This window comes from Hyposmocoma kahamanoa, unplaced genomic scaffold, assembly GCF_003589595.1.
Source record: "Hyposmocoma kahamanoa isolate Upper Pololo Valley unplaced genomic scaffold, ASM358959v1 93, whole genome shotgun sequence".
NCBI classification, from domain to species: Eukaryota; Metazoa; Arthropoda; class Insecta; order Lepidoptera; family Cosmopterigidae; genus Hyposmocoma; species Hyposmocoma kahamanoa.
This window is the reverse complement of record NW_020654810.1, coordinates 9028391-9054827: the sequence shown is the minus strand read 5'-3', so window position 1 is coordinate 9054827 and position 26437 is coordinate 9028391. Positions and strand designations below refer to the sequence as shown.

The window sequence follows — 26437 nt, the reverse complement described above, 5'->3', positions numbered from 1 at the left end:
TCACCCTGAGACTTACGTAAGTTGGCAAGTTGAACTTGTAATTTCACCATCGCCCTTATCCTTAAAAGTGTTGCTTTTGTTCAAAAGGAAATTCGCAAGAGACCCAGACACCTGGTAAGTGGCATTTTATTATATTATAAAACGTACTTAATGCCAGCTTGTTAAATTCAGGCACTATGCAAATTAAGTCAAAATAACCTGTTCATTTCGGTGAGGACATTTTAAGCATAAATTTTTCAACATTATAATATCAACACTTATTTATGCCCTCAACTTTACTCGAACAAAGTCCATCCCTATTCATCCAAACAGTGTACGACTCTGGAAAGATAACTCTAACCTGGAAAGATAAGTCTAACGTGCATTTGGAAAATAATACAGGAGAGCGATTTAAAGTATTTTTTTCAAAGACATAAAAAACCATATCTCTAATTTTATTTGTTACACGGAGAGGCTGAATCTTACTAGTTTTTCATATAACAAATAAATAATTTTCTTTGTTCTATATAATAATTTTATTTTCCATGTTACAAGTAAATAGTTTTATTAGTTATATGGAAAAGCTGACATTTTATAGTGTTCCATATAACTAAAAAAATTGGAGTTATTATTTCTTTTATTAAAAAAATTACTTTAAATCGTTCTCTTGTAACATTTTCCAAATGCACGTTAGAGGTTTTACCTTTCCAGCGTCGATATGGTTATTGACTAACAGACGTCCATTTCAATTTGAGCACACATAATTCCTTCATTAGAATAACATTTAATTAAAAATCCTTATTTTTTATATCAATAACGGTGTCGGGTGTAAATTGTGAAACATCATTAAAGGATCGACCATTTCCTGTCGAAGCAAAGGAAACGGTTTGTCTTTTAATGTTATTTCGCTGGTGAATGTCCAGATAAAGTTTAATTTTATACATAACAACTATACTGGTTATTGCAAATAATTATAGTATAGTTCTTTGAACTCTGAAGCGAGTTTATTATATGCGGCTTGGACGCTATCATTAGTTTCTTTGAGCAGTGGTTTAGCATCCTTTTCCTATAGGGAACCCGTGCCCACCATTAATACAAGGCCTATCATGATAGGCCTTGGAACAAATGTAATGGAAAATACGATGCAATTTTGATGAGTCGAGGTAATTTTTTTGAAAATGTGTGAAAAATCAGCCATATATGGTGCTTGCAAAATATTTTTTCATATCACAATTAATCACGCGTAATTTTGATCGTTGTTGTAAGTAAAATTAAATGCGGTTGCAAAATACACATTTTCACTTATCACGGTTGCCTGCGCGTAATGCGGCCGCATATTATTTTGTTAAGCCAATAGATAATGGGAGCCAGGTTGCGTCCCTTCCAAAAATATTTTATGAAACTACCCAATAGGGACGTAACCATATCCGGAACTAATGGCTTCTTGTGCGATCGAATGGTTATATTATGTCCTCATTTTTTTATATAAATTTATTACTTACTACTTACTGATATAATTGTAACTAACTACACTAATTTACTACTTATGGTGTCTGAAATGGACCATATTTTTTACTTTTTTTTCATTTTAGCCAATTTTTTTTATAATATTAAGTGACGGAACGAACAAGTCGTGCGCCTGACGGTAAGCTACATGCCTATCCATAACAGTTGCAGTGTCACTCAGACCTTTAAATCGTACAGATCTTAGTGGCACTACCAGTGGCAGTGCCAGACATAAATTGACAAGTCCCATGTGCTTGTAATTTCACCAGCACCCTTACCCTTCAAAACCGAAACACGATAATGCTGATATTACTGCTTGGCGGCAGAAATAGGTAAGGTGGCAGTACTACACTGGATGAACTCTTTCAGAAGGAGCTCTACTGCTACGACTAGCCAATAGTCTGACATTGTGCCAAATATGCACCAAAATAAGACTTTTTGCCTTAAATTCTATTAACAAACACGTTGGCTACGTTTGTAAAGTGGCAATGTCCCATATAGACACGCTACCGGCACGCTGCTGGCCTTCTCAATTCATATGTAGTTGCATGGAACAAGTCTAGGTGGGGTGGTCATTTTTATGACTCAATTGGTAATAGGTTTCTTTTATCCATACTATTAAACACGAACATATCATTTCGACTTTGGCGATGCCCCAGAGCTGTGAACTGTTTGGTGTACTTATAATCAAAATTACAAGTCGGTCTAAAATTTCATGACAAAAGGTACATTAAGAAAAAGCGTTCGAAAAGCTTATTTACTCTTTGAACAATATTTTTTGACAAATTGTCAGTTAGTACATTTGTTGTTAATACACTCAACGGTTGTGATTAAATTGCAAATAGAGAACATGGTATCAGAGAAGGAAGGAAGGAAATGAATGAAGGAAATTTCATAGAGCTCACTTCTGTAGCAAAGTTATTATAGTGTAAAATGTTTAGTGTAACTTTTTATGAAGACTCGTTTTTTTGTGTAGTCTGCAAACTTTCACACAATTTTAATGTTCTTTTTTATTTTTGTTTCGCCTTTGTTTGGATTTGTTTTATTATATATATATAAATTAGTCGTTTTAGTGCATTTATACAAGATGTGGTCAAACAAAAGTATTTAACAGTATTCATTATTTCGTTTTATTTCACATTGAGACCTGACGTAGATTTACTATTCAGTTTGTTTACTTCTAAAGTGAGGGTAAAGGAGAAAAATAACTTTAAATTTAGTCGTCATCTCTTTGCTTTTATTCTATATCGAGACACCATTAAATTAGATTGATATTTTGTCAACGACTTTCTGAGTACGATAAGTTAAAAAAAATCAGTCAACCGTGACTATGGGACCTGTAAAGGGCCCGAAACGTTGGTTTGTTTGAAAAAACAAATATACGCGATTTAAATCCGGAAAAATAGTTTCATTTCCTATGTGTAACAATCGCGAAAATCTATGAACTCAATAAAAAAATTCATGTCATTTTTGATTTGTTCATATGTGTTCCATTTTTAATGAATAAAATAGTTCTTCTCTCCCAAAGAATGATTCTTAATTATATTTTCTTATTTGCAGCTTAAAATCAGAAATAAGTTTTTTTGATGAAGTTTTATCATCTTTCGAGTAGTAAATAACAGCAAGTTGTTTCATATTTGTCGGAGCAAGATTTCTTTTTGTTGTTTTCGATGGTTGGGGAGGTGATTTTTTTTACAACCGCAGAAAGTTCGCACTGTTTTCTTTATTTATTACACACAAGTTTGTTTCAGGTAGCTATAGTCGTAAATAAGTTATATTCATAGACAGATTTATTTGTACCGTTTTGTCGCATTTTAATGTCCTTTGCTAATCGCGGCAAGGCCTCGCAGGGTTAATGACCGCCGCCCGCTGCGTCTTATCATTTTCATAATAAGTTTAACTCTACATTTGGCAAAGCAATTTATAAATAAGTAATTTGTCTGAATGACTATGAATAAACTTTCAACTTTTTTGTGTTTATTATTGAAATGGTGTATTTTTGGTTTTTAATGAATAGATTATAAGGTTTGTAAGGTAAACTCAGGTGCTTTGTCTTGTTTGTCTTTATTTCTTTTAAAGCTTTTATATTAATTAAATTGTGAAACATTTTAATATAATGTTACCGTATACATTTGGCAGTTAATTAGAAACATTGGTTTTAACGTCAACACTGTGTCACAGATAACTAGAACTTGTGCAAACTTTGTTTTTAAGGTGTGACTATTATAATTGTTTTTAATGTCCTCAATTTTAATATATTAATTGTATTTTAATTTTGTAACACACTGACACTTTTAATTAGAAACTAGAATTCAGAATTTTTTATGTTAAATTTTTATGACTATGTAACGTTAAATTATTATTAGTAAAAACTGTGGTTTCAACTAGAAACAAGGAGCCGAAAAGACAGCATGTCTATTCAATCGGACTGTTTATTCGCCTTAGGTGATTAACCTGCTGGCTCTAGATTAGATGTTTTGTGTGCATCGCGATTTTAGACTAATATGATGAGAAATACGTAATAATTGGAGCTATATGCGATGTATATTTGTTTTTTACTTAATGTTTCCCTCACACTGCCTGTATTTACATTGACTGTTTTCCCCTCTGCCTGTGCTCTTTTAAATCCTCTCTGAGGGTGTGTCCAGAGATGACGGCTATGCAGCTGTGACAGGTTAAGGGATAAACAACATTGCCAAACATGTCTTCTGAGGGTTAAAGCACTTGATTTAAATGACAATTCACGTCAGTAGTTACAAGGCAAACTATTAATTCGGTCGTTATTTTAGTACGTTGGAGGTTGTAATAAGGTTCAGAATATAAAAACATAGGTATACTTTATTATTATTATAATAAATATTTAGAAAATTTTGGCTAGTAATAATGTATATTTTTTATAAGTTTTATATCACGTACTTCATCTCGTTACGCAAGATTTTAGAGATTGTACATAGGATCTAATGTTATTATTTTATGTGAACATTTTGTTATTGTTTATTGTGATATTTAGTTTATTATCTATAGTTGTGTGTTGGGCATAAGAAGACTTTTGTGATACCCACCGCGTTGATGTCTTTAATAGCAAGTAACGCGTTGATGTCTTTAATAGCAAGTAACAAGCCATTACTGTCATGTTGTGTTTTACGGGGCTGTTGACACTTCCTGGTTCGTAATTCACTTCTGGTTCCGTTCAAAATTTATCAATCACGATCTAAGTAGTAAGTATAAGTGATAAATGACTCGTAATTCTAACGTTGGCCAATGCGTTACAAGTATAGTATGTTCAAGAAATGGACATCGGATTAGGGGTACATTTGCGAAAATAAAAGTACTCGTGGAGCTCCTTGTGAAAGAGTTCGTCCAGGGAATTACTGCCACTTTACCTTTTTCTGTCGCCAAGCAGTAATGTGAGCATTACTGCCTTCCGGTTTAGAAGGGTAAGCGTGCTGGTGTAAATTACGTACACATGGGCCTTGTCAACTTATATCTCAGGGTGATGGGCGCAGTAGCAGTGCCCATAAGATCTTTGCGATTTAAAGCTCTGAGTGGCACCGTAAATTGTTATCGATAGGCGTGACGCTTACCACCAGGCGCTCGACTTGTTCGTACCGTCACTTGAAATTATAAAAAAATGAATTATTGAGGGGCTACGCGGGAAAATTGCTATTAAGCAAGAAAGTAATTCGCTGTCCTCACAACTTAAAAATGTTGGAGCATTACGAGTATTTGACATGACAAATGATAGATTACACGTAGCCCGAGGGGTGCAGGGTTAAGGGTTTGGGGTCCGTCGCCTGTCGCTACACGATCTCTTATTAATTATCATCACACGCCTAAAGCATGTCGTTTGACGGCGCCCACTGAATATACATCTTATACGTGTAATTAATTAGAATTTGTAATCGTTACGTACAGCGACATAAAATGTTACGTCTTAATTGCAGGTAAGTAGCGCTACGCTCGTGTAGAATTGTCGTGACAACTGACGGGAGGTGAAGTTTTTGCTAATTGCCTGCAACCGATAGATATGCAATAAACTGAATGGGGAGGACACCGGCTGCATCTTTATGCTGATGTAGATTCGTGATGCGCCGCGGTCGGCGCCGGCCCCCGCCACCGGCACTCATATTTATACACCAAAGCAGGCTCGGCGAAGAGTTCAAACGTGCGTCGGGCGCTCAGAACAGTAGACGGTCGAGAAAATCGCAACGCTCGCGGTAGACGAGTAGAGTAGAATAGAGTAGAGGCGAGTGCAGTGTGCAGTGCGTGCGGGACTGCGGGTCGAGTGTCGCTGAAAGCTCGCGTCGCGCCGCGAAGCCTCCGCCAGCGTAGCGGCGGCATCGCGCGAGCGCCCGCCTCGCGTCAGTGCCGGCCCGGCCGCGCCAACGACACCACGCTCTCCAACGACCCGTGCACTATTTACCACACCTGCTGCTGCTGCGCTGCTGCTGGACAGTGACACACACTTTGCATATCACGCTGAAACCCACCCCAGTGAACGCGAACGTTTGCATACACGCGCGGAGGTGAGTGCAAATAATTTTAAAACTTTTTTATAACAATTGCAAATTAATTTCAGAATTTACATTTTTATATTCGGTTATTGGACATTGGATATTTAAGGAAAGAAAGTTACAAGAATTTTTATTTGAGAGGGAATAGGCAGTACGCTTATATGTCTATTAAAGCGCATCAAAGTGAAGCGTCTGGAAAAGCCGGTGGTGAGCTTTTCCGCAGCTGCAAGCTCACAACGATTCCTTCCTTTAATTCACCAAACAAAACAATCACTTAACCGAATTTTCAAATAATAATGTCAAATACAAAATACCAACAACTATACTTGACAAATATGTTTTTGGTAAATTCGATTATTTTTGTGCGCATGTAGTCCCTTGTGTTTAACACAAATTAATATTTTTATTTTGAAAATAAATTTTACTCAATTCGCATTTCAACCGATTTCAATGAAAACCATCACAAGAATTTGCATGGCATAATTTGATTTAACATCACCATTTTATAGACTTTTTTATGATTTTACGCCTAGTGCATTGATATCGACCACCTCGTTAATAGTTTTATAATTTTTGCTAGAAAAGTAATTTAAATTTACAACACACGAGTAATGGCTACGATATACGTTACATGAGGTACAAGTCACTACAAAAATTTAGCTAATGGAGTATGGAGTAAGTCTTAAACTTCGTTTTTTAGTTTATATTATATTACTTTATTTTCTGCATACCATATAAATATCTCATGTAAGTATGTTTAATAATCTTATTTTTTATAAATAGGCTAAATACAAAACTTTTTAGAGAGCAATATCATCATTTTCTTTTTTTCAAATTCAACAAGTTTTTTAGATTTTTTCTTAGATATAATTTTTTAACACAAAATTAACAACTCTTAAAAAGTTTTTTGGGCGTAAAACTGTTTTATTATGTACGCCGTAAGAATAAGTTGAGTCTGCGTGTGGCGGCGGCTTCGTCGGCGCGGGCGCACCGTGACCGATGCGATATTCTACACCGCACGATAATCTTGCATTCGCTAAATGGATTGAAATCGAATTACCTAGCCCTCTAGAAAATATGCTTTTTACATTGTTGAATTGCCCAAATAGTGTTTTAGAATTATATAAATTAAAATTATGATTCTTAAGATCAACGAATAAACCAAAACGTAGAGAAAGTGTAGTCACATGAAAATAGCAATAAAATTATACATATAAACTATACATATATGTTGACAATTCCGTCAAACAATGAATATAATTTCCTTTTCGCGATAAAACATTATTTACAAGATTCAATTTTCGATAAAGATACGAGATAAGAAATAATTTTGGAAAGACTATGTGGAAATTTCGCAGTCGCAGTATTATTATTTGGTAAGGAAAGGGCCTAAAACCAAATTAACCGATATTGCAAAGGGTAGTCCCTCGGAATACTGCTCCCCTCGGGCAATGGGCAATAAAAACAACCAGACTGCGTAGGAATATCTTAAATATGAATTATGTATTATTTTTTCAGAGATTTTATATAGTGAAAATAATGTAAAAAGTATTTATAAACAACAAAGAACAAAAATTAGCGTACCATTACTGTACGCCTCTCATCTTTCAGTTATTTTTCAAACTTTTGTAATGTTCTCTTTCAAAATATAATTATTTTTCCGGTTTAACTGAATTTTGTTTCAATTTAAATTTTATGTTTTACTTTTCAAAAGTTTTATAAATTATGCCTATGCAGATTATGCCATAAAATGATTGCGAGCCATGTTAAGCCGAAGCTTTATGCCAAAAGATGTATAAAATATAAGACAATGGCAAAAGCCTGCAATTTTCTACAACACTGCGCATCAAATACCATCCGCTGAAATCGCTTTTCGTGATTGACACGCCAGTCTCTTCGTTTAATTACAAAAATACTTATTTTTAACAATGTTTTTTCTTCTAAACTACAAATGGTAACTACATTTGTAACACTTTATGACTTTTATAGCCTGAACTATAATTGGGAATTTTGAAATTCATACTTACATACGTTTAAAATCAATTAATATATACATTTTTTTTGAGTGACTGCATCGGTAGCAAGCAATTGCTATTAGAAAAAGCTTCTGCATTTACATATTTTTGAGGGATTCTATATTCTCTTAGCACCATTCTTAATAGTAATGGCATTCAGAAACACATAAAAATAATTGCTAGTTTTATTTGCTAAGGCAAACTGACTGCTATAGATAACTCTGAAACTGTTGGGGGATTTGCCACACGTCTAAAAATGAGTGAGCAATTGGTTACGCGTCACTTAGTGGCCAAGGAGGCTGAAAATATCTCGTTTCGTACTCAAAACAGGTAAGCGGTTCATTATGAAAACTTCTGTTATAAATTAGGTAAACTAATTAGTAAATAACTACAAATCCCGGATTAAAACAAAATTAATGAAAAATGAATGATATTAAAAGACAATAATCAATATTTTCGTAATGTACAAGTTTATTTCAGATTTGTAACGACTAAATAACTCAATATGAACTGTGAAATGTGAATATTTAACATTACATTAATGAAAAGAAAAAGAAATATAATTGATCAAACTGTCAATCCTATGTAAGTTGAATTGTATAACTTGTGATAATAATAAATCCGTAAGTTCAATAACAATGGCATGGAAGATAGCGCGGGAGTGCGAATCGTCGCGTTCGGCGCGGTCCATTGCGCAAAGCTCAGGCCGCTGCGCCTGCGCCGCGCAGAGTTCAAGTGCAGGGTGAAGGTTTCGCGCACCTCACTTACATACTGGACACTATGCTTTGGAACCCCTCGCTAAAAACTTTCTATGTGACATGGACGCATTACTTGAGCCGACTTTTGTATTTGTATGGTAATACTTATAGCATTTACAGCACCAAATTCTATAAACACAAAATTAGTGTATTGATATTAAAAAAAGTGCAAAATGTGGTTAATATATGCATAAAATAACAAGTTGCTCAAACAAAAAAAAAATGACACACAGAAATCACTAAGCGTTCATGTTAAAACTGCTTGCAAAAATATGAAATGAAAACACGCAACGTATCTATATAACGTATATTCACGGCAATTTACAGCGGACAATGAAGAAAATAGAATTCAGATTACGTGTATTTGGAAATGCATCTCATTTCTCTATAACGTTACAAACAATTGTAATGAGATATCTTCTAAATTGATAGTGTATTTGCAATTCATTAAGTCATTAGTAATGTAAAATAGACATGGAACTAAATTTTTGACCATAAAGACTAAGGCTTTACCTGAAATACAATACTAATTGATGACAAAGTCTGAATGCGTAAGAGAACCGTTACCAGCAAAATTATCAGCATAAAATTCATTACTTAGAATTCGCTTACTCGAACGATTGACGTACATTTTCCAGCGTACCCAAACTAATTGTTTAGGTGTAAAACGAAAAAAGGAAATCAAAGGTTATTTCGTTGCGCTGATTCCAACAATTCTTAATTTTTCTCAAAAGTTGTCAGAATAACTAAATAAGAATGTCGTCAAATGGAAATTAAAGCATGTACAAGCGTTTTCAGTCGTTATGCTACTGATTTCGTGTCCACGATAAAGTGGAAGCTTTGTTTTACTCAAAGATTCACGTCTGATAAACAGGTGTAAATATAGGCAATCATTGATGATTGCAAGCAAGGCCAAGCAGCATCCGATTCCTTTGTGTTGTGGTGTCTGCGTTCACTGCGGAAATACGGCTAGTTGACGGGAGCTAAACGGTGGATTGCCCTCTTCCTCTCGAGTCGCTTGGCGGCCACGACGCTGAAGTGTTAACTCTTCACCGACATAGTTTTTGTAACGCAAAAAAGACAATGCAAACATCAGCACCTCTTGTTCACGCGAATTAGTAAAGATGCTATTTATAGATACCGATTAACTTTAGTCTTCAGGCCTATCTATTTGGTTGACGGCTACACAATTTTGAAGGCTTCCCTAACATAATACCCATGTATGTATCAATCGCGTTACAGTTTAAAACTGAGTTAGTGTATTAAACGTATTCATCTCATCGATGCCACGACAGAGACAACATAAAATGGCAGCAATAAAATTAAGTGTCCTTAAAACTCAGAAACCTCTTCACTGACTCCGCATTAATGAAAGCGCGCTTCAATATGCGCGCGCGCAGTCCCCGCGTGACAGAATGCGCTGCGTGCCACGCGTCGCCGCCGGCGCCGCTTCCTGAGAAAATGGCAACTTATGGGGAATTGAATCTGGGCCTCGCAGGTGCCGTTGACCCGCGCACCCCGCCACACTCGACGCACATGTGCTGCCATTCACATTAATATTTACCCACATACCTCGACTCCACTACATATGGGTTTATAGACTCGTAAGAATCGCAACTTGCGAGTACAATGGGGTGTTATGGCCAATGGCTCGCCGGTGAATCGAACCTATCACAATAAACGTTAACGAAGGATTTCTCGTCGTGAATTTGACCCACAATTCGACGTTAATGGTTCCTACATTCTGATGTTTCGTGTAGGCGTGTAATGTTTGCCGGTCGTGGCCACATCGCAGCACGCCCGCGCCACCGCTGCCGCCGCCACCGCCTCCGGTCAAGCTACTGTGATAGGAGTCTGAAACCGTTATCTGAGGAAAAACTCAAAAAACACCTAAACCGTAACTGTTTCACTTACCATATCATAATTTCGTGGCGTGACTTCGATTTCATGCTTATTCAATAAGGTTTATCAACAATAAACGGTTTTCTCGTTCAATTATGTAACTATCAAAGCGCGGAGTTCGTGATAACGTAATCAAAGCATCGTGACAATCATTATAAAATCTGTCAAAATGAGTAAATACAAAACGTTCCTATTTTATTTTAGGTCATCAAAAGCGGAATGTTTTCACGTACCGCATTTAACAAAAACAATTTTAAAACAATAACCTCAAATTTTGTTTTAGCGACCAGAGAATACGATGTCGCATGGCGAAACTACGAAAATGTATGTTTACCAAATGACGATTATTGGTCTCCAATGTCCGAACGCAGGTGACTAGTGTGTTAGAAATCTCGGCCCAATCGCCGCTAGAATATCAATATCAGAAAATGTTGCACTTGAGTCATAGTCACCGAAATGCCCCATAAAGAGAATAGACGGCTGTCGCTCGACGAAAGGTCCGCTCAGAATTCACACCCGCGGGTGCAACTCGATAGCGTTCTACGTGCCCGTATAATGAATTGGAATGTAGGTTATGATGTTATTTAATTCAAGCTTTTTTCTGCTCTACGTTTTTTATTACAATAGTTATCTCCTTTCATGTCAATCAGGGTCGTAAAAGGTGTGAAAGTACTGACGTCACTGTGCCAAATCTCTCGCCATCTTTATAAAACCACAGTGGCCGTTGAATAGCGAGTTAACAAGTATGCATTTTAATAACGTGAGAAATATACTTCACCTACTTTACTTTGTGTAGGTCTCTTGTAGTAGACGTATATTTATTGAAACGATATTTGATTTTGGGTGTTGGTTCTGCTACTTGTACCTAACCTTTGCGGAAAGTCTAAATTGGAAATTCAATCATCCAGCAACTGATTAAGAAGTGCTAGTCCTACTTTCGGAATTAAAACAATCCTAAGTTATGAAGGCATAAAGATCTCAAAATTTCGAAACAATGTTTAGAATTTACGACAGAAAGGTTAACGTTTCTCGATTGAAAATGGACGGGTGGCGCTGGCCACACCGATCCCTGGCGCTCGCCCCGTATAGCCGCACTGCTCGGTACCCACGGTCATGGCACCCACACTCTAAATAACAAGACAAATAGACATGTCCACTTTACCATTTACTGACTCAAAATTCTCATGTCTTGTTTGAATAGGTCTTCTACCAATTAGAATTTGTACCGATAAATGACGCTCGCGTTGGTTAAGGTTTGTCTGTTGCACTCACTACAAACTTTGTAGAGTCCGACAATCTCCGTGAATGCAAGTATGAATGTAAGGACATCGAAAATTGTTTGCTTTAGGACAAGAGGTGCTAGAGGAGGTTTGAATGAAATTCTGAAGGATGCAATGCTATAGAGTTACATTAGAAATTTCTTTATTTAAATAGCTTATTTATTTCGCACGTCCGCAGCGACAGAAAACAACAATAAAGGAAAATCGAGGCTGCGATCGCCTTTCCAATACAAATCACCGATTCACACTAACGTTGCTTTATGACGGGAGGCTTTACCTCGTTTCGTGACCAATAAACTTAATATTTCTATTACCAAATTGGTATCCGTAGTATGTTTGTAAATGGTACCGTAAATTAAACATATTCCTGCGATTCCACAGGCTGTGTAAACAGTGCGGAGGTAGCTGTTAAAAACAGGTCACTGTTCGCAAAACAAGCGTTCAGCTTTTAATGACGGAATTATATCTAATTCTAACAGTTTTTACGCAAATAAAAAGGCTCGGGTAAGTCTTAATAACGTCCAGGTTGTTTTATCGTGCGGAACGTGCGATGTCATTGTCCTACCACTAAGTAAAGGCGCATGCACCTTCGCGCCTCCACTTGCCGCCATCGGCATCGTTCGTCTCACACCTTTGTAAGAGGCAAAATTGGATGAAATAACATTTACCCCATATTTTTATCGTTAACAAATGAAACGATATATATTTAAAAGATATCACAAATAAAAACTTCGATATCAAATTGTAAGTGTGCACAAATACACAGCTTTAGCATAGATTTTTAACTGGAACCAATTAAGTCGTCGTTACTAATTTATTAATTCCGTTATAATCGTAAAATATTTAGAACTGTACAAAACTGATGTTTTGATTTAATTGCTCTTCAAGATTCAACCTGCCAGATCAGCGAGTAATTAATATTTAATGATGCAATCAAAATTCACCCTAAGCACAAAAGATTAGGTATTTACTCTACTTAGATATTCCTATTTCTTCGTTTCCCTTTAATCTTTGGGAGGGTCTCGACGAAAGTAATATGTCAACAGCTGAATCCGCACATGAATTATTCACACTCGAAGAATGCCCAAAGGAAATGGAGAAAGAAAATCAATAGATATTTTATATAGGAAAAGCGTCAAATGACAAGTTGGTTTTAAAATTGGTTTTAGCCGAGATTTTAATGGTTTCGATTTTTTCTCCCAAGTTTAGGGCGTTTTACATTTTGCGATTGATGCTCTCTCCTTTGATTAAAAAAAAATAGACCTTACTTGTGTATACTGCAAATGCGTAGTCTAATGTGCCACCATAAAGTAGCTGCCTATACATCAAAAACGATCATTAGATTATAAGTATTAATTTGTTGTAGGTACTTCCTGCTTCGTGGCGCTTCCCTGAATTCGCTTTTAAACATTCGTGACGTCTTCACCTTGAAAGAACATAGGCATTTTTTTTTCACGTCAGTTTTTTCCACATCAATAATGATAATTTTTAGAAGTATTCATTCAATATCTTGATGCTGGAGCTAATCACGACCATTGCCGTTCTTATAAATAAAGCTTAGAAAAAAAGTCATGCTTTATGGCGATTATGGAACTTTGATAACTATAAGAGTGACGTAATCGTGTACACATTTCCTTGGTCAGAATATGTTTATGTTTTTAACTGATATTTAAATTGTAAGACGATTTAATCATCATAATTTTATTTATAGATATACGTGTGTGCAAATCTATGTATGCTTAGCTTCTTTGTAGAGTCAAGTGAACCTCTTGTGTGTTAATAAGAAAGTGAAAAATATTTGATTTTTACCGTTATTGCTCTAGATTGCAAAGATGTTAAGGGTGTTTACTCATGCTAATACATAAGGCGGAATCCACTTTGAATGGTAGCTACTTTACTTAGTAGTCGGAGAGAAAAAAATCAAGTTACACGTGCGTTTGTCGGAGATTGAGATAGACAGCCGCAGCGATAACACTTACTACCGTTCATGGATCCTAATCGATTTGAGACTTTAATTTGCTCCTATTGTTAGAGATTCGATGTAACAATCTCTACGTTTTGTACAAAAATATCCGTCATACTAAATAGTGCGACTGGGCTTTCTTTTTTCAAATAAATAACGCGTAAGTTAATGTAAGGTACCAAATTTCGTTTAACTTTTTATAGTGCGATGACCGACTTTCCAAATGACAAATAACAGGTCTCGATTTTTGTTGACGGGGCATGTACGGAACTGCCCGGTATTTTGTCTCGATTGCAATTACGATGCACTGGCTATCAGTGGCAATTGGCCGTTCGTCCCAGTTTCCGGCCCGTGAAGCCTGTGATATTATTACATACGAGTAAATACACGTCTCCCATGCGGTAAGTAGCCGCACGGTTTAAAAATTGCGGCATCGCCGTAACGGTACAAAACTACCATTAATATCGCATGTTGCATAACGTATAAGTATAACAAGCTGATTTCCTGTTCTGTCCTCATTTTCACGATAATTGAACTTTAGACCGACTCCAGCTTACTATGAGAAACGCTATCCTGCGGTGAATATCTTGTACAGTTTTCGATCTAACACTACAAGGCGGGCTTATTTCACCAAGTCAATATAGTCATCATCAACTTAGCGGATGGCGGAAGACACTGATGTTTTTTAATGTTCAGATTGAAAACGTTTTAACTTTATTATGATGGTTTGATCATAGCTTTTTGCGAGACTTAAGTAGTTTAGATTATTTGTAACTCTGCCCGGAAGGTGTGAATCACGAAGTGCGATATACGGATGAACCACACAAAACTATAATCGGCGAGCAATATCGCCTTACGTATCGGTGGTGTTCCGCCACGGCACCGTACTAATTTTATATTCTCATTCTTTTGTTCGCCGTTCTTTTGTAGAGTCTGATATAGGTGAAAGCGTTAAAACGAACATTAGCTTAACAATTGCTTATTAATTAATCTATTATAATCAGAGATTTTGGGTTAACGATTTATAACGCGAAAATACGCTCGGCTGTGCCAAGTATTTGTAAAATCAATGTCTACTTCCGCCCAAGAGTTACCTATGGGTAATTAAGTTCCCACGAATGATCGTGGGAACATTTCAGACGTTCATTAAGTAATGTTGTTTGCTTAGCATTATTCGATCATCTTGGTTACGGCGAGTGCAAGAAAAGTATGATGGTGGCATGCACGTCGAGGCCCTCGGGACCTGCATTAGGCTGCGCGGGCGCGGCCCGGCCGCCATTGTGGCTTCGACTTACTAAATCAATATTTGCGCAGATGTCGGCACAAGAGCATGCTATGCTTGTAGCGACCTAAAATTCATACAGCTTATATGGCAATGTTAGCGGTAAATTTTCTCGGCAGCTACTTGTAATCCTTCAAATGTGGGTCGGTGCTGCACGCACAGGTTGACCCCGCGGCCCGCTGTGCTGAAGGGTAATTCATTCAAATCGATGGCCAATTTCGCTCAATGCAATGCTCTTGACATGATGGAAGCTTTCGCGAACATCACGGCCGTCACCCCGCGGGTTGCTCTTGCTATACTCGGATAACTATCTATGCGTTCATAAATTACGTGGTATGCTTTTAAACTCCTATTCCATTTTTCGGTTACTGCATATGTTATATTTATGTTTTGTTTTTTTATTTGCATTGTGACTTTTTCCAAGAGCAATTGGTCATAGACGTAATTAACCCTAAAATACTACTTTTCCTTTCAGTTTTTAATAAATAACGCCGGGTAAATCCCGATTTTATAGGATTTCAATGAGTTTAGAGTTCAGTTTATAGCGTCTCTTTATGCCTCTATGGAACTTATATATTTATAACCACACTTCATGTGGTTAAGTAATTACAAAGCTAGTGCTTATCTAGATAATACCGGTCTGGCAGTGCATCGTTAAGCCATCACGCAGTAATGACCGCCGCCCGTGCCCGCGCCGGTCAGTGGACACCAGGAATTACTTCAACAAGGATACCAACCTAGGACCGTCCCTCTTTTTTACACTTTTTAACACATTTTTTCCTTCTCTGTGGTTTCCAAGTGAAAAGAATCGCATAATTTTCTAAGCGATGACCACGGTTCTCGTGTAATATGATAATGTAATGTATAAATATTTCACATGGGTTCCCTACAATGAAATTCCACCACGAAGACAGAAGTTCCCACTATTATTATTTTTGCATACCGCAATGTACTTAAAGACGCTTTTGCCCCGCTAAAAATAGCCAAAGTGATTATGTTACCTCCTAATGAACAACTGCTTGCAGTTGGTCAACCTTTACTTTTCTTTGAGAATTGTGCTTCGTGCATGTTGGCTACAACTATTTCGCAAGAGTGCTTGCCGCATGTCAGTCACTAAAGTGCCCATTGAAAGTTCATGGTTTGTGGAAACTCGAGGGCCATGTTTGAAGTAGTAAAACCGTTAAGGGAAAACGTATGCAGACAAACGAAGAGTTAGTCCTGGTACGTGCCTATGTACGCTCGTTTAAAGCTGACGTTCGTTTGCGAGCACTTGCCACTTGGTACTTACGAGATATGGCCGGTAATGACTGGCCGGCCGGCCGCTATCGCCAGACGCTCGTAAACACTGCCGACGAGAACCATTCGAACATGGCTGCGAATGCAACTCAATAGACATCAAGCCGAAGGCGTTCACTTCCTGGAGAGCCTAGCTGTTAAGGTAACAAAATGCAAGTTCAAACGTCTATCGCCCACCACGGTTTTATAACGGCACAAAGTAATTAAAGTCACATCTAAAGGGAGATGAGATTGAAAGGTCACTGATTTAGTGCCCAATGAAATGCACATGGTTTCGCTCTCCGGCGAAGGGTGTTTGTATGGGGGGCACGGGTCAGCGGTCGCCCTAATAGCCGGTGCGATGTCAGAGAGCGGCGAGTCTCGGGGGGCGCAACTCTACGAGGGTGCATACCACAAATCAATCTCTAATACCAGTTTCTCCAAAGTACTTGGCGTTTCTTCAGCATTGTTATTACTCATTAGATGCAACAAAGATCTAAAGATGATTCTAATGGTGCCTGTTACTGGTGTATGTCGGGAAGCAAAGGTACTAATTAAGGGCTTGTATTTGTAATGATGGTGTAATTACGTAAACAATGTAACTCATGCCGTGTGAGGTGTCGGTAAACGGCAACCTGTATGGCGGATTGTGTAGTGCAAGCAGTGCAGCATACTGCGAGCACCGTACACGGGGCACCGTCTAGCGGCCCGCCAGGCGCGGGGGCAATGCTCATCGTGTGAGCGCCGCGCCCGCGCGCGCGCCCAGTCCCGCCGTCTTCGTCGCGAATTCTCCGTAGCCATGCCTAGCAACAACCCGACACTCACACTAACGGTGGCTTTGCTTTCTTTATACACACAATACATCTCACAAACTTTGAGCTTTCGGAAATTTCGATATGTCGAAGTTTCCGAAAGCTCAAAGTTTTTTTGGTTAGGTAGGAATTTTAAATATACCGTACATATTCCGTAAATCTAAACTTCCTACCTAAACTGATTTTATTATTTTCTACAACCATCTCTAACTATTCCAAAGTCTTCATTATATTGTGCCTTTTAATTACTCAAGTAATTTTACAAAGAGATGTTCTCACGATTCCGTTTCCAGAATTGACTCAATTCGATTTGTGGAATATAAAGAATGATGCGTATAAAATTTAAACAGTCAAAGCGAATTTTCCAAAGCGTTCCTCGTATATAGATAAATTGAAATCACGGAATAGCATGGAAATAAGATAACTCGTAAGGCGTTTGAATGGAATGTTAAACGTGGTGAGTAACGGTGATGACAGTCTGTGGATTTACGTAAATTATTCGGACTATGTTTGCGATACGTGCTGAACTTGCTTGCCGCCACCGCAATTTCCTATAACTTTACTTCTTTATAAAAAAGATTAATATTAGTGAAATTTAGCGATCAATTTTAATTATGAATAAAAATAATCGAACACTAAGAAAAAATCCTTCGATCCGGAACCTTCAACGCCTTTCATAGATTTCTCACAGATGGCGCTACGGCAAAAACTCGTTAAAAACCTGCAACAACCACATAGAAAAATTCGTGAGATTTGCTGATTCGTCCTGTAGCTCAGTTGGGAGTGCATTAGGCACGGTATACCGAAGGCGTTGATTAGAATCCAGCCAGCCAGATCTATGTATTCATAATTATAACAAGCTTGTGGATAATTTTACAAAATATAATTGAATATCATGGTAGCAAAGCATCATGATATTCAATAAAATTAATATTTAGCTATCGATATTAGGTACATAATTACGAGACAATTCAGAAGTTTAAATGTAAAAATGATATAATATAATAATACAGGTCAACTTTAACAAATATAGAACGTAAACATTCCATATATGCTCTTTATTTAAAGACCCATTGATATTCACAAGACACTTCCAAACCAAAACATGAAACCAGACGGCGCTTATTTATATATGTCTTGTAGCTCTTTGGGTCATATCTTTTTATGTATATTTTATCCTACACGAACAGATGATCTTTGCGATATAAAGTGCAGGATGATAGAAAAAAAACTCGAGCACTGTTACAAGATGTCTAGATAGCTTTCACATGGAGTGGTACAAAATTCGCGCGAGTTCATTGAACCGCGAGAGCTCGCGAAGGAAACTAATATTTGCTATCTTCCTACCCGCTTCCCCGGGGACTTGGTCTGCCAAGATAAGTTACTTCCACTTCAATGTGCCCTCTATCTTACCTGCTATTCTAGTATAGGGATCACCTAACATAATTTAACCTATGTAGGTACACGTATTCGCTCAACATGATATTATAATGCTTTAACATGTGGTAGATTTGAGACAAAATGTATGTTACGATTGACAATATAGAGTTATCATTTTGAAAATTATATTTCAATACTGATTTTTCTGAATATTAATATTTATTATGAATTAAACTGCATCCGTGGCCGAACGATAATCGTGCTGGTCTGCCACGCAGAGGTCCCGGCTTCGATTCCCGGGCCAGGAGAAACATTTGTAAGGCCTACATTTATTTCTCTCGTGAGTGTGTAATTTCTGCTTGTCTACGTGTGTGTCCGTGCCACCCGCAATACAGGGTTTCCCTAGTACAGGGCTACGAGTGTGTGCGTGCGTATATATTTAAAAGATCCTGTATTAGTAAGAAATCAAAACAAAAAATTAAACAAATGAAATACAAGTACCTAAATGTGTTAAGTGAATGTCATTTATGGTACGTAAAATAACGTACCAATGACATCTAGATTCTTAAATTGCGAATGAACAGAATCTCATTAGGTGACATTATCAATAAAATGTGCTTTTTATTATATCCCGCGGTCCTCTTACATAGTTTGCACACATAAAGATAACACCGCGTTTTATGTCATACGATACAATCTTTCGCGAAATCAAGACCGTTATAATTTGTTTAACGAACTCACTTCGACCGCACAAAAATGCTAAAAGCAATTAAAGTTCAGACTTAAGTTTAATGATATTCACATGATGCCGCTCTACATGCATAAAATTGACTGCAACACTTTGTTACTGTTTAGTATGTACGAGGATGTACTTGTCCATCCGACACTGCCGTTAATCGACCGCTATGTATTTCAACGACAATAATTATCGCCTAATAACGATGTAGCGTCGCCGTGTAGCCGAATCTAATAACGACTCGCCGTCGCCATGTTCACGACTTCTATGCTAATCACTTGTAATATACGACGACCGATAATCGCGACATGCGTACGTGAGCGCATTGTGCGAAAGGCGCGCGCGCACCGATGGCATAGCAACTCTCTAGCTTTCATATCACGTACAAATTCACTAATCGATCCTATATATTTGTGTTACAAGTTCGAGCTTGTTGTCAAGGCTCGATAGCACCAAACAGATATGGAAGTGGCGGTGTGGAGATGCGTCCGCGTAGTATTGGCGAAATAGGTGGAGCGAGTCGCACATAGGCCCTCCTGCCGAGTGACCCACGGTCATCGCGGCTCAATCTCTGTGGCAACGGATGACTTGTAGCATACTTAGTTCCAAGCGCAGTATGTTCCTGGTAGAAGAGTTTTTCGAATGTTAGCATTATACCTTCATGTTTCTCCAGTAGTTTATTATTTTAAGTAGCAACCAAATTACTACTGAAATGAGTACAGACATTAGTAACAGTAAATAACTGTAAAAACGATCAAATCACAGTAATAATAAAAAAAGTATCGCAGACGCATAAGCTCTGACAAAAGATAGTGCATAATAAGGCTTCCCGATCGCGGAGATTGTCCAATGTTCAAGAAATTGGTGTCAATGCTCGCTGCGGTTGCAGTGTTCCGAAATTATATGTTGGGCAACGGCGGGTTCGGACATGCCGCATGTCAGGCCACCGACCCACCGCCGCAGCCGTCGTCGCGATCGACAGCGCACTATCTACGACGCCCTTCCGATCCGATCCAATCACAACAGCCATTTTCAACGACAACATTAACTGAACTGTTAAATCAACTCTGCATATGCACTAACTACTCTTTAGTTCCATGATATCGTCAAATAGAGCAATTGCGTAGCACTTCGTAGCTTTACTTTTCACGTAGCCGGCAGTAAACTTATTGCATTGCTCATCACTGTCACTTTGTTACAGTTATCAAAAACAACAAAATTACATTAGTAGCCTCTCATCTGCATGCATTTTACATTTACATTTATTTAATCGGATTAACTGTTAGTTTCTGACGCCGCATCGCTGGACCAAACGGTATGCCAAATTATGCTTGGGAAGTAGGTTCCTATTGTGTTTTTGAGAATTCAGTTGTCTCACTCACAGATAAGGCAAATTCGAATATTATAAAAGCATTATACTTGTTCTTGTTATAAACATTCTTTGAAAATTTTGTGATTCGACGCTTTTTAATGCTCTTGTTTGCCTGATATGTAATTGAGACAACCGAATTCTCAAAAGTTAATAGCAATTTCCTTTTCACAAAATATTCTTCAATAATTTTGTGATCTAGAGCACATTTTATTGAAATGTTGGGAAGAACATGCAGTTTGAAGTAGGTTTCCTTTCCGCACGTCGTCAATGTGAATAGCTCTTCACGTCCGAAACACGTGGTGCTCTCAGTAGAGCAAATAAATAGGTAGTGTTGAGCGACTTGCGCCCGCAGCCCTCACCCTCCCGGCGAAGGTGACTTGCGGAGCGCGTCTAGACGGAGGGAGCCGCAATTGATATATCTATTCAATTCGCAGATATGTGCGCACCTTTTACCGGACTGATTTTAAGGTTTGAAGGATAAATTTATTGCATCCCACTTGCTAAAAAGTTCCCGCAGTAAGATCGACAAACAAGGCATACAGATGAATCGGAAAATAAAACACTTCCTGCTTGAGAGTTGTTAGTGGCGTAGAGGGAGGCTGTTGAAAAGTGCCTATATGGTGCCTGTTCTATGTAATGAGTGTGCGAGTACTAACAGGCAGGAATAATATGCGCATGTGCGAATGTGTATGTGTGTGCGCAGCAGAACAAGCGCGGACGGTTCCCACGGTAACGCTCGGGCTGTACCTGGAGTTACAATAATTTGCTCCATAGCTATTGACTCTTTCAGTACGGGTCATAAATACAAGTTCCCTCCGGCAGTAAAACTGAGCTCAAACCCGGACGTTCTGCCTGCTTCACTCAAATTTACCGCCCGCTGAAAGCCCCTATACAGTGCAACCGCGACTTTCTGTATGAGGTTCAACGATGAAATTGATACGCCCTATATCAATAAAGTATTATCGTAGCAAAAAGGTTCGCATAAACATTAATAAAAGCAAAATATACGTATAGCAATTTTAATAAAATAAACATACATTTGAGTATGTCATTTTTTAATTCAAATTCGTACGTAACCTCCGAACCATATTGTACTAAATACATGATGTAAAAGCTATTTGTGTTGACCTACATTTTTATTTGCATTCTGATTTAAATTCTGTGGGTGTAAGTACTTGCAAAGTAATTACTAGTTATGGTACATCCACATTATATGGAATTTTGAGAGTTGCGTTACTAAATAGAGATAGAGAAAAAATTACAACGAATTGAGAAAATTTTGACAACGCAAGAAAATGAAACGTTGTCTACCTATAAAATCGTAGCCAATGAGCGTCCGGTTGGTTTGGCCGGGTGACGGACCCGAGGAATTTTAATATTCGTAGCGGTTTCTAGAAATGCTGTAGTTCATTGAAAACCCTTCACAAGTGACTACATTGTTTAGAATAGTGGCCGGCGCGCCGCCACTGAATGGACAGTTAAAGTCGCTATTCACTCACAGCTAAATAGGCACTTTTTGCGCGACTCAGGAGTTTCCGCGTTCCACGCGCTGCGCCCCACGCGACACTGTTGCGGCCACGTTATGACCTTATTGTTTCCCTAGACCCCTTATCAAACCTGCTATCGTGCAATACTTCAACTTCTAAAAATGTACGAATTTCCTTTTGCTTTTTGATCCATAAAATAACGACACCTACACTTATGAAGATGATACACCTAAATATGAAGAGGGAAGCAAAGCACTGTGTAAGCTGGTTACCAAAACGCATAATTCGATAGGGAGTATATCCGTTGTTCATAAAAGGATCCTTAAAGCTCAAATGCGTGTGAGTGTGTGTTTGTGTTATACAGAGTGCACACACACTACGTTGCACCCCTGGTTCCGACTCCCACTCGGGCACGCGTTCTCGCCATCTCGCAAAGAGGACGAAAACGGGAATCCATAAAGGAATCAGAAGATGATATTTTTTATACGAAAAATGTGTTCCACAATTACTAGTTAATTTAAAATATTTAATATACAAAATATACGACATTTGTTCTATATTTATTTTGGTATAGGTAATAGATAAACAATTTCAAACTAACCTTTTATGGTGCCTTACTTATTTCATAATATAGAACTTATTATAAGGAATCTTTTTCTAAAGTTTTATTGCACACACGCGGTTGAAATTAAAACGCCCTCCCTTGTGGCGAACCCCACTCCAGGTCGTCTCGACATATATCCCGATGTCACCCCGGCGGTCCCTCGCACACAAACATTTTATGGTTGTTTACAGGGCAGAATCCTTCTAATAAACCCATAAAAATAACACGTGTTACTTTGAAATTTAATGCTCGACTTAATACGAACCTTAAAGCTTCCGGGAAAATGCTTTCATATTTTGCATAACGACCGAACTTCCAAGGTTCAAATTTTATTCACTGGATGATAAGTCGCAACATCCTAAGTAAGAGTTCCGAGCAGTTTGTGTTACGAAATAAAAAGCAACAGTTACAAAATGTTACGCATTCGTGTTGTGACTTTGACTTTGAAAGAATTATTCTTTATATAATCTTTATGATTCCACAGAGTATTCGACTATGTAACCGCATCGCACAATTGTTACGTATATATGTTTACTGCATTATATACTTAACTAGTAACATTATACAATAAATACTATGGCAAAAATAATAGGACAACGAAAATGATTCATTGAAAAAAGCAATTTTCTTTTCAAGCAATTTGGTACAAAGATTTGAATTGAAAAACTAATTGCACAAGAGCAGCAATGGCATAGCCTCCTCTAAGGACAGATTGTCGTCGGAGAAGAGAACTTTTTAGGATGTGCAACCTTTTCAAGCACAGCAACGTGATATTACCCTAGCGTCGGCGAACTAAAGCACATAACAATGATATTACTGGCACATAAAGTCAAAAAGTGCTTAATTGTTTAATATATAATTACATTTTTTTATGTTGTTTATAATATTCCAATATTAGATGTGAAGAGAACGATAAATTTAAAAAAGATGCCACTAGAATTCAAGTTACAAATTCATGAAGTAACAAATAACGTTTGACTTATAGATTTAAAGGCTTTTGTGATTATTCACTAAATGATTACTATCACTAATTACAGGTTGAATTTTGACTTATTATGTGCTTTAGTCTGCCGACTCTAGTCAACTTACAATATGGCTTGATAGAGTAGGGTATACCTACGTACTACACTTACCGTAGAAGAATTTCTGGTCTTAGTTAATTATATCATGTCACTAATGGGTGTGAATGAACATAATGGTAATTTATTGAATTTGGTTGTTGCAGACGGGAGCCGGCAGATGGATCGGCGGCGTGCAGCGGGGGCGCTGCTCGCGTTGGCCGCGTATATCGCGACTACAACTGCGGGTGAGTCTATAAACTTTATTGTACTTTTGACATATTGCTGTCACTTATAACTTATATGATATTATCATAAAGTTGCAATGGCGGCGGCGCTCAATAATAATGTAATTATTTATTCAGACAGCATTACCACCTTTTTCAAAATCGTCACTGCGGCTAAAATAAGGACTAAGGACTAAGCGGGGGAATAAGGACTAAAGCGCGTGTAAATTGTTTTTCTACCTTAAAGAGGACGCAAAGTTTGCAATTTCTTAAGTAACTTTCCCTAATGAAAAATTCATAATATTTTACTAAGAACACAGCTAACGTTGGACAGTTAATTAAATAAATTATGTTATAATAGAAATAGACGTTTCCCATGAAAATGGAAAACTAATTTTGCTACACGTATATTATTAATGCCCGTGACTGTACAATCTCTCATTAGAAGTTTAGGTAAAACGATTACCCACGTTACACGTTCCATCATCAGAATACTAAGATTTCTGCCAGTCAGTAGCTTTGCATCCTTAAACTAAAAATTAATTTCTGTTTATATAACTTGAAGTAGTACACGTTAATAAGTTGGCACATGACGTGCATATACAGGTACGAAACGAATTAGCACTTAATCGAAACGAATTTATCTTCGTATCTCTACGTGATATTCGCAATAACCAATTACGTTTACGTACCTTTGCGCGTTTGTTTTACTTCATTCGTAAATTTACGCAACATTTGAACGTTTAATTCATAATTCTATTTACCACAACAAAAGTGTTTTAACCATATACAGAATGTTTACGTCTAACTTCAGAATAAATCAACGAAATTATTATTAAATAACACCACAACATATGCGATTTGCAGTTTAATTGTGTACAATTTGACGTCTTTTATAGGAAAGTGCATGTTTTACGGCTGATTACAATTGGAACCGTCATCGCCACGATTACGTTAAATCATAAAGTTAAAGTGCATAATTATTATATAACAAGCTGTCTGAGCCCCTGACCATATCTAAGGTAGTCCATACTATAGTTCCCAGGTCATAAATCTGACTAAAGAATTCTCACAACAAAAGGGAAGAGATTCTTTCCAGTTTTTACTAACTATTAATGAAAGAAGAGATGCTTCTGATTGTATCTATAACTGTACGTATGTATTACCGGATAGTTGACAACTAGATTTTGATCTAGATAAGAAGATTTAACTAGAACAATTAGTTTTAGTACACCATCAAATGTACAGTTATGTTGATGGTGTCATATTCTGTGTCTGATCTTAAAACAATGAGTCCCACGGGCGATGCTGATGATGCTATTCACAATCCGGTTCATACTAATGACGTGTCGTATCACGAGAAAATCACACGTCGTATAATCGTCGTATAAGCGCCATCTAATGTCACTCACACTATAATCACAACTAATGCAAACACCTATTCAGTACGCTTGTGCAATATTACTTCATGGTTCCATAAAATATGGTTCTGTCTTGCGGTTCTATATAGTAGTGGTTGTAGTCATGTACTTCATGTATTTTAGATGCAGTAAAACTCCTTGTGAAAGAGTAGGTCCAGGGAAGTACTGCCACCTTATCTATTTCTGCCGCTAAGCAGTATTGTCAGCATTACTGTGTTCCGGTTTTGAAAGGTAGGGGTGCTTGTGAAATTACAGGCACATAGGACTTGTCAACTTATGTCTCAGAGTGACGGGCGCAGTGGCAGTGCCTCTCAGACGTTTGCGATTTAGAGCTCTGAGTGGCACTGCAACTGTTATGGACAGGCGTGTAGCCTACCATCAAGCGCACTGTTTATTCGTCCCGTCACTTGATATTATAAAAAAAAACTACAGTCAACAGCACATCAAGCTATACACTTTTGCTCGAATATCGCCTCCAGTATAACCGAGCAGACCAGCCAATGTGTTGCTTGAAGTTCTGCCGTCTGTACCTTTGACACGAAAGATTATCATCTATCACGACCCGCCTTCTGAGAGTCTTTCTCCTGGACACGAATTGACGTGGCCGATCTGGAAGTAATTAAATAGGCTTCGAAATCAGGTTGGCCGGAGTAAGGACAATTTGTATGTCACATAGCGCCCTAGGTGTCCTAACAACTGCTACCACTAGTGACGCGGTCTGCGTGACTGTGTTCTGGGCCACAATAATATAGTGTATGCCATCGATAAGAAGTGGTTACGCAGGTGTCTAGCGACGGAGTTTTATAACTATAATTGGTAAAAGAGCAACAGCATTTCTTTCTACTATAATTCAATATACTTTAGTC

The 26437-nt window shown here is 37.7% G+C and overlaps 1 protein-coding gene across 1 annotated transcript in view; it reads left to right on the top strand.

Moving 5' to 3' along the window:
* The first annotated feature begins 5769 nt into the window (after positions 1 to 5769).
* Positions 5770 to 26437, top strand: part of LOC113237355 (titin) — a 36087-nt gene continuing 15419 nt past the window's right edge. The window contains exons 1-2 of the mRNA XM_026473776.1: positions 5770 to 6011; positions 24091 to 24171. Of these exons, the coding sequence (XP_026329561.1) occupies positions 24105 to 24171 (67 nt within the window). The 5' untranslated portion in view covers positions 5770 to 6011; positions 24091 to 24104. The remainder of the gene's footprint in view (positions 6012 to 24090; positions 24172 to 26437) is intronic.